The sequence below is a fragment of the Poromitra crassiceps genome, assembly GCF_964638095.1.
Source record: "Poromitra crassiceps genome assembly, chromosome: 12".
NCBI classification, from domain to species: domain Eukaryota; kingdom Metazoa; phylum Chordata; class Actinopteri; order Beryciformes; family Melamphaidae; genus Poromitra; species Poromitra crassiceps.
Window position 1 is genome coordinate 24,804,876 of NC_139632.1, and position 14,804 is coordinate 24,819,679.

General features: G+C 44.5%; 1 protein-coding gene across 1 annotated transcript in view; it reads right to left on the reverse strand.

The window, feature by feature from the left end:
- kif1aa (kinesin family member 1Aa) overlaps positions 1–14,804 on the reverse strand; it is a gene marked incomplete at both ends in the record, with an annotated part of 54,840 nt that overhangs the window by 24,193 nt on the left and 15,843 nt on the right. Inside the window, 20 exons of the mRNA XM_083647286.1 lie at positions 755–1,048; positions 3,432–3,569; positions 4,079–4,257; positions 4,366–4,514; positions 4,607–4,694; positions 5,437–5,509; positions 6,194–6,374; positions 6,533–6,613; positions 6,706–6,812; positions 7,698–7,777; positions 8,567–8,642; positions 8,788–8,867; positions 9,066–9,199; positions 11,908–12,050; positions 13,569–13,647; positions 13,767–13,845; positions 13,952–13,969; positions 14,058–14,123; positions 14,281–14,358; positions 14,635–14,746. Of these exons, the coding sequence (XP_083503412.1) occupies positions 755–1,048; positions 3,432–3,569; positions 4,079–4,257; positions 4,366–4,514; positions 4,607–4,694; positions 5,437–5,509; positions 6,194–6,374; positions 6,533–6,613; positions 6,706–6,812; positions 7,698–7,777; positions 8,567–8,642; positions 8,788–8,867; positions 9,066–9,199; positions 11,908–12,050; positions 13,569–13,647; positions 13,767–13,845; positions 13,952–13,969; positions 14,058–14,123; positions 14,281–14,358; positions 14,635–14,746 (2,235 nt within the window). The remainder of the gene's footprint in view (positions 1–754; positions 1,049–3,431; positions 3,570–4,078; positions 4,258–4,365; positions 4,515–4,606; positions 4,695–5,436; positions 5,510–6,193; positions 6,375–6,532; positions 6,614–6,705; positions 6,813–7,697; positions 7,778–8,566; positions 8,643–8,787; positions 8,868–9,065; positions 9,200–11,907; positions 12,051–13,568; positions 13,648–13,766; positions 13,846–13,951; positions 13,970–14,057; positions 14,124–14,280; positions 14,359–14,634; positions 14,747–14,804) is intronic.

Below are 14,804 nucleotides of genomic sequence, written 5' to 3' on the forward strand. Positions count from 1 at the left end.
GATAGAGTGCAGAAAGGATCAAGATAAACCTAGAAGCCCAGAAATGTCTACCAGTGTCAACTCACTGTTGCATTAGAGACATTGTGAAAAATTCAATGTGGGGGTTTGACAGGATGGTGTGACCAGTTGGTAATAGAGTAACATCATTCCTTGAAAAAATTGAGAGTCTGTGACAGTGAGAGCTGGGGAAGGGAATCGTAATTGGAGTGGCTAGCTTAACTTACTTTAAAAGAGTGTGTGAGATATTAACAAAATGAATAGCTCATACTCAGATGCAGGGGATGTTTGTCTCTCATCTTTCCATTGAAGCTATCCAGCTGACATGATGTTGGCCCCAATAACTCCATGTTGCAGTTACAGCCATAGTTTACTCACCCCAACATGACGACAGTCCCAATAAAAATGTACTGTAAAAAAAAACCAAGCTAACGTGGACCTAAGACGTGTGGTTGCCACATCAGTAGCCAAAAGACAGTCTGGTGCTGATTTGTTACAGTAACATGAAGTTCATGTGCACGTTCTATGTGCTGTCTCCACCCATGCAGAAGACACAGTCCACAACACACTCCAATCTCCATCTCTGTGCAGAGAAGTGAGAAGTTGGTGAGAACATCTTGTACGTATCTGTGATGTGCACTGTATCTGCTTGTATGTCATTTTCTATGTGCTGACCTCTGTTAAGGGAAGCAGACCCTGTGTCTCAGCGTGAAAGAGCTAGTTTCCTCCACCAGCATGCTCCTGAAACCTCACCAACCTTCCCACTACACTGAATAATGGTGAGCGGTCGTAAAAGGGATCCTGGCCTTCGCTGGAGCCTCGGCAGAGCTCTCCCTCATCATCATCATCATCATCATCATCATCCTCTCCCCCGAGCTCCGAGTACGTGTCGTCCAAAAAGATATCATCCTCCAGGTCCTCCAACTCCTCCTCCTCCCCTCGCCCCTCCCGCCGAGAGTCAGCCAGCTCAGTAATTTCAGAGTTGGAGAGGGTCGGGGACGGGGTAGGGTCACTCATGCGCTCGCTCATGCATGTGTTGAAAATGGGGTTGCTGGTGCAGCCAGAGACATGGGAACTAGGTTAGTACAATAGAATAGAAGCACACACGTGTTCAACCAAGAGGGGGGGGTAGAGGACCAGATTTTCTGGGTCACTGGAGAAAACCTGGCTCCCTCTGAGCCAAAATGGGCTGGTTTTCTAAATTAACTTTATGACATTTCTGTTTCGGTATTTATAGCATTTCTGGAGACAGACAGGACAGATGGGAGAGTGCAAGACAAGTTACGAAGATCATGAGTAGGATTCCACCCCCGGTGCTGCTAGTGCATGGTGTACACCTTAGTCTGCCAAGCCACCAGGATGCCAATCAGTCAGGCTGATAGATATGATATAATCGTGGTTCCCTGTGGCAAACAGACACGCTTCCAGAGAAGTCAATTACCTCCAGCTACCACAGGAGCCAGGTATGGTTTGCTTTGGTTGTGTTAATGCTGCAAGTCCATGTTCACCAGAAATACACATTGGCTTTTAGAAAAAAGAGACAAAGAATTCTAAATAACAAGCAAGAGCAAGAATAAAATAATAAAATGAAATAATAATAGAATAATTGATTGAGAATGTGTAAAATGTGAGTTAAACTTTATCAGTTACAAAAGAATACATGGCACATGGCACAGGTCTAAAAGAATAAATGGCACAGGTCTCATTTGAAGACAAGTCTTATATTTAAAATGCTTTCTGTGCCAATTTGATCACCTAAGTATGTTGGTTGATAAATGATGTCCAAACGTCTAGGCTTTTCAAGGCTTTTGATTTACATAGACTTACAGCATAGACTGGGAACAACAGACTCAAGTCTATGGAGGACCAGAAGAGTTATTTGGAATATAATGAAGTGTTTCCTTAATCATTATCTAATTGTACATTTAAAAAGAATCAAAACAAATTCACAAATTAAGTATTAATACATCAATAAATAGTTCTTCTGGTCCTCCATACAAGTCAGGAGAATGCATATGCAACATACATTCTGCAAAAGTCATTAGAGTTCACCAGCTTTTCTCAAACACAATAATCAGCAGTTTGGGTACCACTCCAGAACCTCCCGTTATCACCTATGATAGGTTTGCCTTCGGGAAATTCAAAAGTTGCTGGGCTATATCTTCCGACAGGCGCTATCCCCTAATAGCGCTTGCGCATCAGTTTGCGCGTGCCTTAAGGCATGGGAAGATAGCAGTCCGCCTTGCGCCGTCCGCCAGGTGTTCTGCCGAGTTTTGCTCCCCCGCCCAGCAGCAAAAAAAAGCATCCCCACCTCACGGGAGCTTACTTGTAATCATTTATACAGAAATGTAACTGTTTAAAAGTGATATAATTGTCTGGTAGACGTGACCTCCCTGATTGCTAAGTTAAAACAGCCCCGAATTATGTTGGGGATGCAATTCTTGGCGGGGTGCGCAAACGTTCACAACACGTGTCGCAAGCGCAAATTAGAGCCGTCCCAAAATCATCTGCGCCCCAAAATGCCTGTGCAAACGGGATTTGGGCGGTCTTAACTACCAGAATTATTCACAGGCGTGGCCAGGCAAGGCTGGGCATTACGTCAATCAAAACCAATCAGATTCCCGTGTTGCAATGTCTGTTTGCGTGAGGCATGCAATATGCTGTAATTCTCTCCATGCATAATAGAGTGTACTCACTCGTGCGAGGACAGAGGGAGCTTATTGACAGATCGTCTGTGTGGTGCCAACGACCCTTCGGGTTATGAAGGTAAATAGCCTATATCCATTGTCCAACACGTTTTCTCAATTAATTTCCCTCTTTGCGATGTGATAAAAGTTTCTCAGTGAGTTATAGTTGATTGCCTCACTGAATTATCTGCTAATACCCAATTTTAGCAGCATAATTTGATGACTTGGCGTGGCAAGGCTGTGCGTAATGACATATCCAAAACGAATTCCACTTTCCACTGAGCAAATACCTCTCTGCACTGGGAGCACTGGGTAATCTCCGTGCAGCGCACCCAGCGCAGAGAGGTATTTGCGCGTAAGAGGTCCTTTTCAAAGCTCTTAGCGCAAAGTAATTGCGAGCTGCTGACGATAGCATAATGCCATCTATCACCACATTTTAGCGCTGAAACGCCTGCTTTGGCTTGTGGCAGCCAATGCCCAGTACAGTTATCACAGGCATGCGCTTGTGTCCGCCCCCAATTTGCATTGCGCACAGCGTTAAGCGAGCGCAAACGCTAAATTAGCGCTTTTGGGAAGATAGAGGCCGCTGTGTTTTACAGTAGAGCAAGTTATATAATCCACCAGTAACAATGAATTGAACAATGCAGGTCAGTCTGGCTTTGGTGTTTATAGTGAATGGGCAGGAGATTCATGTGCACCTTTCCCTGGCCATGCATAGAGCCAATGATCTTCCTGGGATGCATTTACCTGCCAACCAGACGGAACCAGGGGAAACGATCATAGAAGGGGTCGCCTCCAGTCATGACATTTTCACAGTCCTCAGTGGCACTGCTGGGCACATCAGCAGCGCGGTCATACATCTCTCTCATGAGATCAAGCCTCTGCCTGCAGGGAGCAGCAACAATTATCACATTGAACCAATACTATACTTTTTTGTGAAAATCATCATTCATAACAGACAACACAGACATTCAAAATAATGCTTCATCTGTTATTATATATATATCTCTGAGGCTTTCATCTTCCTCTAGAGATACAAATATTTAAGAGAATATTTCTTGTGAACCAAAATGACTTTATCTCAGAGTAACCTTATTACACTGTTTTTCAGCCAAATCTAGCAGGATTCTATTCAGGCTATCCTACAGTACATTTAATAATTGTTTAGTTTAGTTGAGTTTATTTAGCACAGCAGAAATGAAAAGAACAAGCAAATACAGAAAAAACAGAGTCCTCTCCCATCAACAGCGGATCATACAGGAGAGAAAAATAAATAAATACAAAATGTTCAGTTGTTGAACACACGATTTGCGCAAATTTTAATCTTTTAATCCATTTTCATCTTTATGCGGCCCAAGGTTGGGTCTTGGGCTTGACGTTTAAAAACACTGTACCTTAGTTTTTCTAATGTCCAGTAGTGGGTGGCTCCATTCTTCTGGTCCTGCACCTCCACTGCCACAATGGTGCGTGGGAAGTGTCGTTTCTCTCTGTCCTTGGCCCCCTCTGGGGGCAGCAGGTCTTGAGGCAGCGGGGAGTAGAGAGTGTCTGTCAGCAGCACAAACTGGAACTGGACCTGCAGGGTCAACAAGAAGCACAAGGTGCAGACAGAGCTGAGTATTAAAACAGTTACGTTCTGTGGAGATAACGTGAATGAAGTTTAGAGGACAATAATTTACGTGACCTTCTTCTTGAGTTCCACACTAATGGCGTTGGCCTCCTTGAGGAAGATAGCGTTTCCCCACAACAAGTCACGCAGTGAGGTGAACTGGTAGCACCTCCACTTACGGAAGCTCCACACAGCCAGCTCTGTTTCCCTCTCTGTCCATTGCACTGGGGTCAAAGAGAGGATACAAGATGATCATATACCAAAGATTTGCTCACCAACATCAACGTGTGTAAATGTGTCCCATAATTTACTCTACCTTCCTCTTCTGGCTCCTCCTCGTCTTCGGCTTCTGGGTAAATGCGGTCCACCTGCTTCTGTAGAGCCTCCAGCTTGCTCTCATAATCCTACACAATTGATTCATTTTGAGCCATGTCAGAAAGTGTTGGCATAGCAACAACCAAACCCTTCAGGAGTAGAGATGATTGGGACAAGTGAATTGGATGATTGATATAACCTGAAATAGTGGGTCAAAGCTCATTCAAAATATACAGTATTAACTGTATCATAATACAGTATACGTGAAGCTTGGAAAAACAAATGCTAATTTTAATTTAAAATGCTATAATTCCATGTACGAGAGGTGAAAATAAAGACAATTGGGTGCAAATGAACAATTAATGAGCCTCCAAAATGTCAACTTTAGAACAAAACAAAAAAATTATATTTTTTAGCTGGAAGACCATGCATGAAATAATATGGTTTGGGCATGAATAGGAAAACATATGTGTGGTATATGGGGGAGGACATTCATGTGTCAGACATCTAGAAAAAATTGATCAAATACAAGCATATCCGATTCAACTGTCCCAATATCAAGTTAATGATTAATTAAGTTATTTAAAAATCAAATTAATGGAGGTTGATGTGGCACGGTTAATCAGGATATTTTTGGGCCCCTCTGTGTTTGGGACCCACCCCAACTGCCACAAGCATCACCTCCAGTACCACACACACTCAATAAAGATGTCAACAGTGTGAGGATGTTCTACATCACCTGAGAGTACACAACCTACCTCTACTGTCTTTCACGGTGAATATAAACAACACTCCTGCCTACAGTCTTCCAAGATCCACCCATTAACCTACCAGTCTTTGCTGCTCCAGAAGGTTGTTGACCTCCTCTCTTTCTTTGCGATACTGGTCCTCTAACTCCTGCAGCCTGAAGACATAAACACAGATGACAAATCACCTCAAAATAAACACTCTTTTGTCTGAGTGCCTTGATGTTTCTGGAGCAGGATACCATTGACTGTGACATAGATTTTAAAGGGGTAACTAGTCATGGTGCTGTGGGTCTGTATGATGTGACAGCTGTTGAGCCTCAGATTGTGGCTAGACTAGTATTACCCTCCGCCCCTTCCCACCTCTCTTCTACAATGTGTTGGTGGCAAAGCCCTCTCCTCTACAGCAGGGATACTCAACTTGCTTTGCCCGGGGGCCACTTTTGTAAAATGACAGGAGGCCAGGGGCCAGTTAATAAACATAGATTAATACAAATCTTTCTGTAGCGGATTATAGCTTTTTGGGGGTGTCAGTCGGAGTTTAGTCTGACAATTTTGTGCACTCAGGACAGTTAGTTAAGTTAAGTTAAGTACATAAGTGCCTGGGTGGCGAGCAGACTAGCAGTATTTGACAATTTAGCTGGAGCTCAGTCAAACTTGATCTAACATTAGTTTTCATTCTGAATTAGAAAATGGTTGGGGGGCCACTCTGCACCCTATTGCAGGCTGCATCTGGCCCCCGGGCCGCAGGTTGAGTATCACTGCTCTACAGTATCTACATTGGCTTTCTTATTCCGGTTCTTGAATGAATAAAGCTCAGTAGTGTCCTTTCCCCACAGTACCTCTGGTCCATTTCCTGCTTCATGTCGATGCCCTGTTTGTCCAGCAGCTCTCTCTGGGCGAAGGCCCAGTCCACAGGCTCAGCAGGGGTTTCAGCACAGGGCGTCCTCTCCCTCTCTGCCCTGGCCTGCTCAGGGTGATTGAACCGGAACACATGGCTCTTTCCTAGGATGATGCGGTTTCCTACAAGAGTAGGCCCAGAGACAGGTATCAAAAATCAGAATGTATTAAGAGAACAAATACAAAGATATAAATGATATATTCAAGCATAACTACTACGTATTATGAAAAGGAAAAGAGACTGGAATTTAGGGAGCTAGAGAGCAAGAGAGGTAGCTCACCTGATTTGAGGATGGTGGGCTCTGTCACTCTCTTTCCGTTGACATAAGTCTCAGCATCTTCACAGGGCTCGAGGATGACGGCTAGTTAGGACCAGGGCACATAATGAGACTTCACTTCCTGTCCAACAACATAAAATGTGATGTACAATCCTACAGGGGGCAGCACAGCTCACCTTCGCCCATGGGACCAGTCGTACTGGTGAAGGTGCAGTGCTCATCCTTTATAAAGTGGCCACTGAGGACGATGTCTTGACGACTGCTGGCATCCACACGACCCACCCTGTAAATATAGGGACAATATGATGTCATGGCAGACAACAACAATATGATGCAATACCATTATGGCAACAATCAAGCGAATTGCTTTGATTGAAAATTTGTTTTAATTATTGTTGCATTCGCCTTTTTATAATAACACAAGCGTCAAGTAAAGGAAGGCTTTGCCATTTTTCAACCAGATTTGTATCCATACAATGTCAGTAGTATGACCTTAACCTTCCCTCAGTCTACCCTACAGGCAGAGCTCCCAGTTCATTAACGCTCCGTTGTGATTTGTTTCACGTCGCAACGCGTCACAACGGTACCGTGGAAGCTCTGCTCGAGATGCGGAATCTGCTGTCGAGGCAGCTTCCAGGGCGGCTGTTATTGTTCATTTTTATTTTTTAAGTATGCACACATCCACAGAGAAGAGCCTTAACGAGCCTTAATGACTTGCAGCTGGTGGGGGCAGAGTTGCAGGCAGACAAACGGAGGATATTTCTCTGCGTGGAAAACGTATAGAGAAGGTAAACACTGCCCATCTGCTTATATTACCGAGATTATAATGATACAAAGTAGCTTGATAATCGGCAAAGCCTCCCTTTAAGCATGGACAAAGCCACACTTTTTTTCAACCTCCTTTCACCATAATATCTCAAAATACGAGTCTATTTTAGGTCACGCTGAACAAAAATGACAAAATACTCAAAATACATTCTGGAGCAATACGCAATACTTTGCCTTCATTCTGTCAGTCCATGTAGCAAAAGTTATGTCAATAGATTTGAGAGAGAGAGAAATGTCTCTAAATCAACAACTCATGCTATTGCCACAGTCTTTCAAAAGGGAGCGCCTTACTGCAATCACTGAATGGGGTTTCATGGTAAAATATCTGAAAATCTCTAACCTGGTGATTCCATCTTTAATATAGTACAACAGGCACTCGGACATCAGAGGATCTTCATTGAGGTTCACCAGATGAGGAGTCTAATACAGACAAGGAATGATTTTTTAGTGTTTGTAGCAACTTGGATAGTAAAATACATAGATCATATATTATTTAATTTCCATATGTTATTTTCAATAACATATGCATACACTGCATATCACAGTAGTCAAAAGCAATCTCTTCCGGTGAGAGAAAGTCATTCAGCAGGATCATCAGCGATAGTTAAAACCATGCAGACAAATTCACTCCCCACAGCTCCACAGCATGAGTCAATTGTATTTTATTCTCTGTCAGACACCATTGGCCTGTAGGCAAACAGTCATAAATTAGTGAAATGGGGGCAGCACTAGTACCTTCCCCCCCATGTTTAAACCCATTGTTGCCTTCAGCACAGCAAGGGTGTCTTTGCAGTGAATAATGAAGTCGATTTAAGATAGCACTTAATGAAAAAGAGAAACCCTTGACTGATTTGCCTTGGCAAGGCCATGTGTGGTGTTTAGAGGAGCACTCAGAGAAGGATACAGCACTAGGCCATGTGTGCTGTTTAGAGGAGCACTCAGAGAAGGATACAGCACTATAGACACTCCACATCTACAAACCTCATTGGGGGAAAACAGCCCTACTGTGTCAATAAACACAGCCTCTGGCTTTCTGTGGCTATTATCTGAAGGCTTCGGAGCAAATGAACAAATGTTTTTAATGAGTACCGGTAATTCTGTTTTTAATCTTTTTTTTGTCATGCTTTCTCTCCAAGAATATTTAATTTTAACATTGTGGATTACAGCACAGAGTATTTAAAGAGATCTGGGCTGGTCATATCGTCTTACCTTCTTAGGGGAGAAGACACCAACAGTTCCACCATCTTCTCGCATTGCCACACCCATTTCTGCCAGCAAGGCCTCTCTGTAGATAACAATACAATGCTGTGACAAGACCGCCAAACCAAACTCATTTGCACTGAGGGGATATGGCTCTTTCTGTCATGCCTCCCAGTTGACTCCACTGATGTGATCAGACAAACATCCCTCCTGGCTGATACGTATCTCACCTTTCCATTCGAATGGCTTCTGTCCGGCGGAGCTTCTCCTCCCAAGTCTCATTGAGTTCAGCAATTATTTTCTCTGTTTCCTGATATTTCAAATGAAGGTGATTGTTAATACAGCAAAGACTCGTTCAGCTGTTGTAAGAGCTATAGGTAAAAGTAGCACCGAACAGTTATTTTCCATGTGATCTGACAATATACAACTGATAAGGAATATCCAATGTACAGTAATCAGACTGCAGTGTGTCATAACTGTGTGTGTGTATAAAGAGGCGTGCTTTGACCTTCAGCCTCTCGATGGCCTCCTCGCTGCCTGGGCTGAACATGATGCGGTCATGGAGGCTGGCGATGGATCCGGCACGGCTGGACAGCGCCGAGAGAGACGGGGAGGGACTCATCCCCGTCATGGCATTGGTCACTGTGGAGAGATCATCCCTTTGATTCACAGCTTGGCGTTTATTGTTATTGTTCTTGTAATCGGATAGGTCTGTGTCGGGACGGGAGGGGGCGCGGAGTGTGTACAGGAAGTGAGGTGGGGTAGCCGGGGATAGGGAGGCAAGAAACAGAAAGAAGCAGACAGATAAGGAAGAGAAGGGGAAATAGAAAAGAAGGAGAAAGAAGATATGTAGCTTGAAACAAATCTAATTCACAGAGAGGAAATTTCACTGCGAGTGCACAAAGGTAGAGCATCACCAGCTGGAAGCCACAGGCAAAGAAGACCAACTTAAAGGATGCAACAATGGGCCATCAAGCCACAAGGGGACAGAAAGAAATACAGCTATGATATAGAAACTTCAAGCAAAATGCTATATGTAGGAACATTCAATTCAAGACATTCAAAACTGTGCATCTGCCAACTACCAGGGGATTAAGAATAAATTGCTATTGGCAATCAAGTGGTTGTATTGATCAAGAAATCATTTAGAATAAAAAGTAATCATCAAATATCCAAAAATACATGTGCGATGTGCAGACACACGGTGACTCAGTTCTACTCATTCGTTCTCTCCATTTCCTGTAGAACACTAGGAGCCCAGGACTTGCAGTTCAGATTACATCTAAAAGCCTGCAAGATTCATTTAATGTTCATTGAGCTGTGCTAAAATAATCACTACCAACTAAATCAGCGTAAGAGGAAATCCATTTCTCTGGCAGAATGGAAGGTATGACCATGAACCATTAGAGGTGGAAATCATTTGATAGTTATTAGTGTACTACGGTTTATTAAAAAAATATTCTGCTGAACAACCTGATTTTATACCACATGTAAGATGTTGTCACTCGGCACTGCTAAAGCCTTGTTACGTTCTACAAGATAAAGAATATCAACCCTGCAGCTGCTGCTATGACAACACGGAGCAATAAAGCGGGACAGTGTATCACACCCATCCATCTGGATTCTGTCTGCCAAGATGGATCACATAATATCTCCTTTGTGGTACAGTTAATGTCTTGTATTATGGAAAGACTATAACAATTTATAGTATAAACTCACTGGAGATGACTACCTTCAAGCTCCTACATTGTACCACTGTGCATGCTGAAGGCTGCATCATCATCCTATGTTTTTTCTCTCTTGCTCCAACAGGAGGCGATAGATAGGGCTTATTGTCACAGACCGACCCTGCCAGAGGAATGGAAGCTGTTGGGTTACAGTCTCTCCCTCATGCAGTCAACTGGGGAATGGAAGAAGTGATGAGCTAATCGGGGCATAAAATATCTCATTAAGGTGCATATTTGTGCATATTGTATTGTGTTATTGCCTAAGTTTGCCCCACCAATGCCAAACCTATGAAGCCATACAAAAATCTCTACAGCACCAAGCCATATCAAGGAAATATCAAGATCAGAGCCAATATGATGAAGCATATAAATCACCTTAAAACCAGGCCCTGGATGTCATCTATACTGCATAAGTAAACATGAGCTACTTCCATCTCAGTAGACATCATTGCTGATCATCTAAACCAAACAATTCTAAGATATCATGATGTTGTGGTGCTGCAGAGAACACACAAACGCTACTATGTCATTGCAACAGTAAGCGCTGGTGGTGCTAAGGTGCAACAAGAGCAAAAGCAAGAGTCATAAAACACACATTTCAAACCGGCTATCTCAGCGCCAGACCCCCGATGATATGCTAGGAGAAGAGAAGATAAAGAACGATAGAGGCAGAGAGACAGAGAGGAAGAAAAAAGAGACAAGGTAACACTTTTAGATCCAATCATTCACTTGTTGTCTGCTGAACACCTGAGCATTGTAGTCAACAAAAAGGCAAAGGTATTATTTGTTTGTTTGTTTGATTGATCGATCGATCGATTGAGTTCTGATGCTCTAGCTCACAAGCCATAGCCATGTGTTTTCATTTCAAGTCAGATCTCTCTTTGACCACTGTTGCCAATGAATCACTCAGGTTCAGCCAGAACAACAGGTATGAGATACAATAAGGGTAACTAAATTAAGGGTTAGTTAATGCTTAATTAACAGTAAACTAGTGTGTCTAGTAATCATTCAACTAATGGTGTTCATGTTAACTAGGTATTACTTTAAGCATTATTTAATCATTTAGGGTTTGTTAATAGTTAGGGTTAGGTAATGCTTAGTAAGCATTGCTGTTTATTAAGCATGAACTAACCGTTAATTTTGTGACCCTTATTGTAAAGTGTTACAGAGAAAGACAACATTCTTGTGATAACTTGTGACGCACATAGTTTGTGAGAATACAGAGAATCAAAGTGCAGTGCATGTGGGAAGTGATGTGTGGGCTGGAGAGAGAGTGAGGACTTGTGTATATCAATCTGTCAAAACAAAAAAAGATAGGGATGGGACGATGTGCTTCTCTCACAATACAGTACGATTCTATGGGGTTCATTATTCGATACAACCATCATACGATGTGATCAATAAAAGTCCAGTGACAACAACAAAGTATGACTGTGCAGAATTCTGTTTCTTTCTACCAATGGCATTGGCTTGCTGGAATATAAACATCAATTTAACATAATTTGGATGGAGAGATTCTCATTTGTGATTACTACAACAGAATAAAATGTAGCTAATATCACGTTTATCACGATATCAGCAATATATTTAATTTCGATATATCCCCAACAGATGATCCCTTACTGTCAAGGATGTCACCCAGGCCCTGGGAGAGCAGCAGGTCCTTCAGACGGCCCACCTCCTCCTTCAGCTCGCGCACCAATCGGTTGTTGGGATCCTCGTTGATGACGGCGTTACAGCGGATCTGTTTGGCGCGATCTGCATACCTGTAGAGAAATATTTTAGCATCTTGACACATGTGAGGGTGGGGAGAGAGCAACACACACACACACACACGCGTGCGCGCGCACACACATGCACACAACCTCCCAGTCCCTGTACTTTTTTCAATTTCTTTTTTTTCGGATTCCCCTCCGTTTTCCACCCAATTGTATTTGCCCAATTCCCTGCTAAGCTGTCCCGGTCGTTGCTCCACCCCCTCTACTGATATGGCAAGTGTAGACTAGCACAGGCTTCCTCCAATACATGTGCAGTCGCTTCTTTTCACCTGATAGTGAGGCGCTTCACCGCCAAGACATAGCATGTGGGAGGATCACGCTATTCCCCCCAGTTCCCCTCCCCCCAAACAGGCACCCTGGCTGACCAGAGGAGGCACTAGTGCAGCGACCATACCCTTAATCCACCTTTCCACCCGCAGACACGGTCAATTGTGCCTGTATGGACGCCTGATCAAGCCGGAGGTAACACGGGAGCTTGAACCTGCGACCCTCGTGTTGGTAGGCAGGGAATGCTGCACTACCCCGACATCCCTGTCCTTTTTGTTACACAATTCTAAATACTGCAGCTGCAACTTCTGAAGGGTGTTTGAAGAGTGAAGCTGATGTAAGCCGCTGTTATGCAAGAGCGAGGTCTCAGTGGCTTTAATGTCGTGTAGTGCCACTTTCATGGGCTGTGTGGGAGGACAAAGACGCAGCAGAACTCAGGCCTCTACCCGAGCGCGCCGAGGGTCTCGTCTCTACCCGAGCGCGCCGAGGGTCTCGTCTCTACCGGTGCGTGCCGAGGGTCTCGTCTCTACCGGTGCGCGCCGAGGGTCTCGTCTCTACCCGAGCGTGCCGAGGGTCTCGTCTCTACCGGAGCGTGCCGAGGGTCTCGTCTCTACCGGAGCGCGCTGAGGGTCTCGTCTCTACCGGAGCGCACCGAGGGTCTCGTCTCTACCGGAGCGCGCTGAGGGTCTCGTCTCTACCGGAGCGCGCCGAGGGTCTCGTCTCTACCGGTGCGCGCTGAGGGTCTCGTCTCTACCGGAGCGTGCCGAGGGTCTCGTCTCTACCGGAGCGCGCTGAGGGTCTCGTCTCTACCGGAGCGCGCTGAGGGTCTCGTCTCTACCGGAGCGCGCTGAGGGTCTCGTCTCTACCGGAGCGTGCCGAGGGTCTCGTCTCTACCCGAGCGCGCTGAGGGTCTCGTCTCTACCCGAGCGCGCTGAGGGTCTCGTCTCTACCGGAGCGCGCTGAGGGTCTCGTCTCTACCCGAGCGCGCTGAGGGTCTCGTCTCTACCGGTGCGCGCCGAGGGTCTCGTCTCTACCGGTGCGCGCCGAGGGTCTCGTCTCTACCCGAGCATTCCCGGGGATCTCGCCGAGGGTCTTGTCTCTACCCGAGTGCGCCGAGGGTCTCGCCGAGGGTCTTGTCTCTACCCGAGCACGCCGAGGGTCTCGCCGAGGGTCTTGTCTCTACCCGAGCGCGCCGAGGGCCTCGTCTCTACCCGAGCGTGCCGGGGGTCTCGTCTCTACCTGAGCGTGCTGAGGGTCTCGTCATAGTTGATATCCGCGGGACTCAGGGCAGCCACCATTGCTGTGCGGGAATTCCCACCTGAGAAAATGCAGATAAGAAGTTAATTGAAACACTTTGGATTCATTCTGTGGAGAACTAATGGAACATTCTGGCTCCGTCAGCCTGCCACATACAGTAGATAAATACTGCATTCATACCCAGGTTTTCTCTCAGCAGCCAGGTCAAGACTGAATCTCTGTAGGGGATGTGGTTCTCCACTTTCTTCTTCTTTTTATTCTGTGTGTAAAATACAAACACAAATTATAACAATAATCTGTGCATTATCTGCAATATGGATAAGATAAATAATAAAATATAAAATATTAGAATTTGAACAAATTACCTTATTTGTTCCATGATCCTAAAATGAAGTAGACAACAATGTTAACATGTTTATCCTATATAACATCAATTGCATCTTTCATGAAACAGTATACAAATATACATACCACTTCTGCCAAAGCAGAGATTACTTTTCCCAGTGTAGTCAGAGATTTGTTGATATTTGCTCCTTCCTGTGACCGGGTGAGAGGCAGAGGAAGATATTAGCATTGAAATACAGTATCTAAATTGCTTCAATGTGGATAATTATTTACCCTATTTCACCCTAATCTGTTTTCAATGCATACTGTTCATAATTGTCCAAAATTCGGTGGAGGGAGTCATTGTCACCTTAAGCCTGGTCCCTTTGGCTCCTGTAGAATCTGCTCTCTCACTCCCAGCCAAATCCACCAGGCTTATTTTGCTGACCTGCGACAGAACATCCAATAAATATTAAACACAGCTGCGATGCATGAGCTGACAACAAACTAAGCGGAAGTCATTTATCTTCACTCCAACATCAGCATTCATTAAAAAAAACGTCACAATGTCACATTATCATTGTGACCTTCAAGGGATCAATGATTTCCTATTTACGATAAGATCCTAATCGCTGTGATCAATCACTGTCAGCTCACAGATAAGCAGGAGCAAAAGCGCAATGTGAAGTGAGTTCGCTCAGGTTGTTCAGATGATCCTGCCTACCTTCTCGGAGGTGTTATCGGTCTTGGCGTCATGGCGTTTCTGGGTGAAGATGATGTTAAAGACGGCGTGCGAGCGACTGCTTGTCTCGTTCATGTTGGTGGCAGCCACAGTCCTGCAGAGAGAAGGAATCATCATAAATTTTCAATGACACATGATCTAACACCACTGAA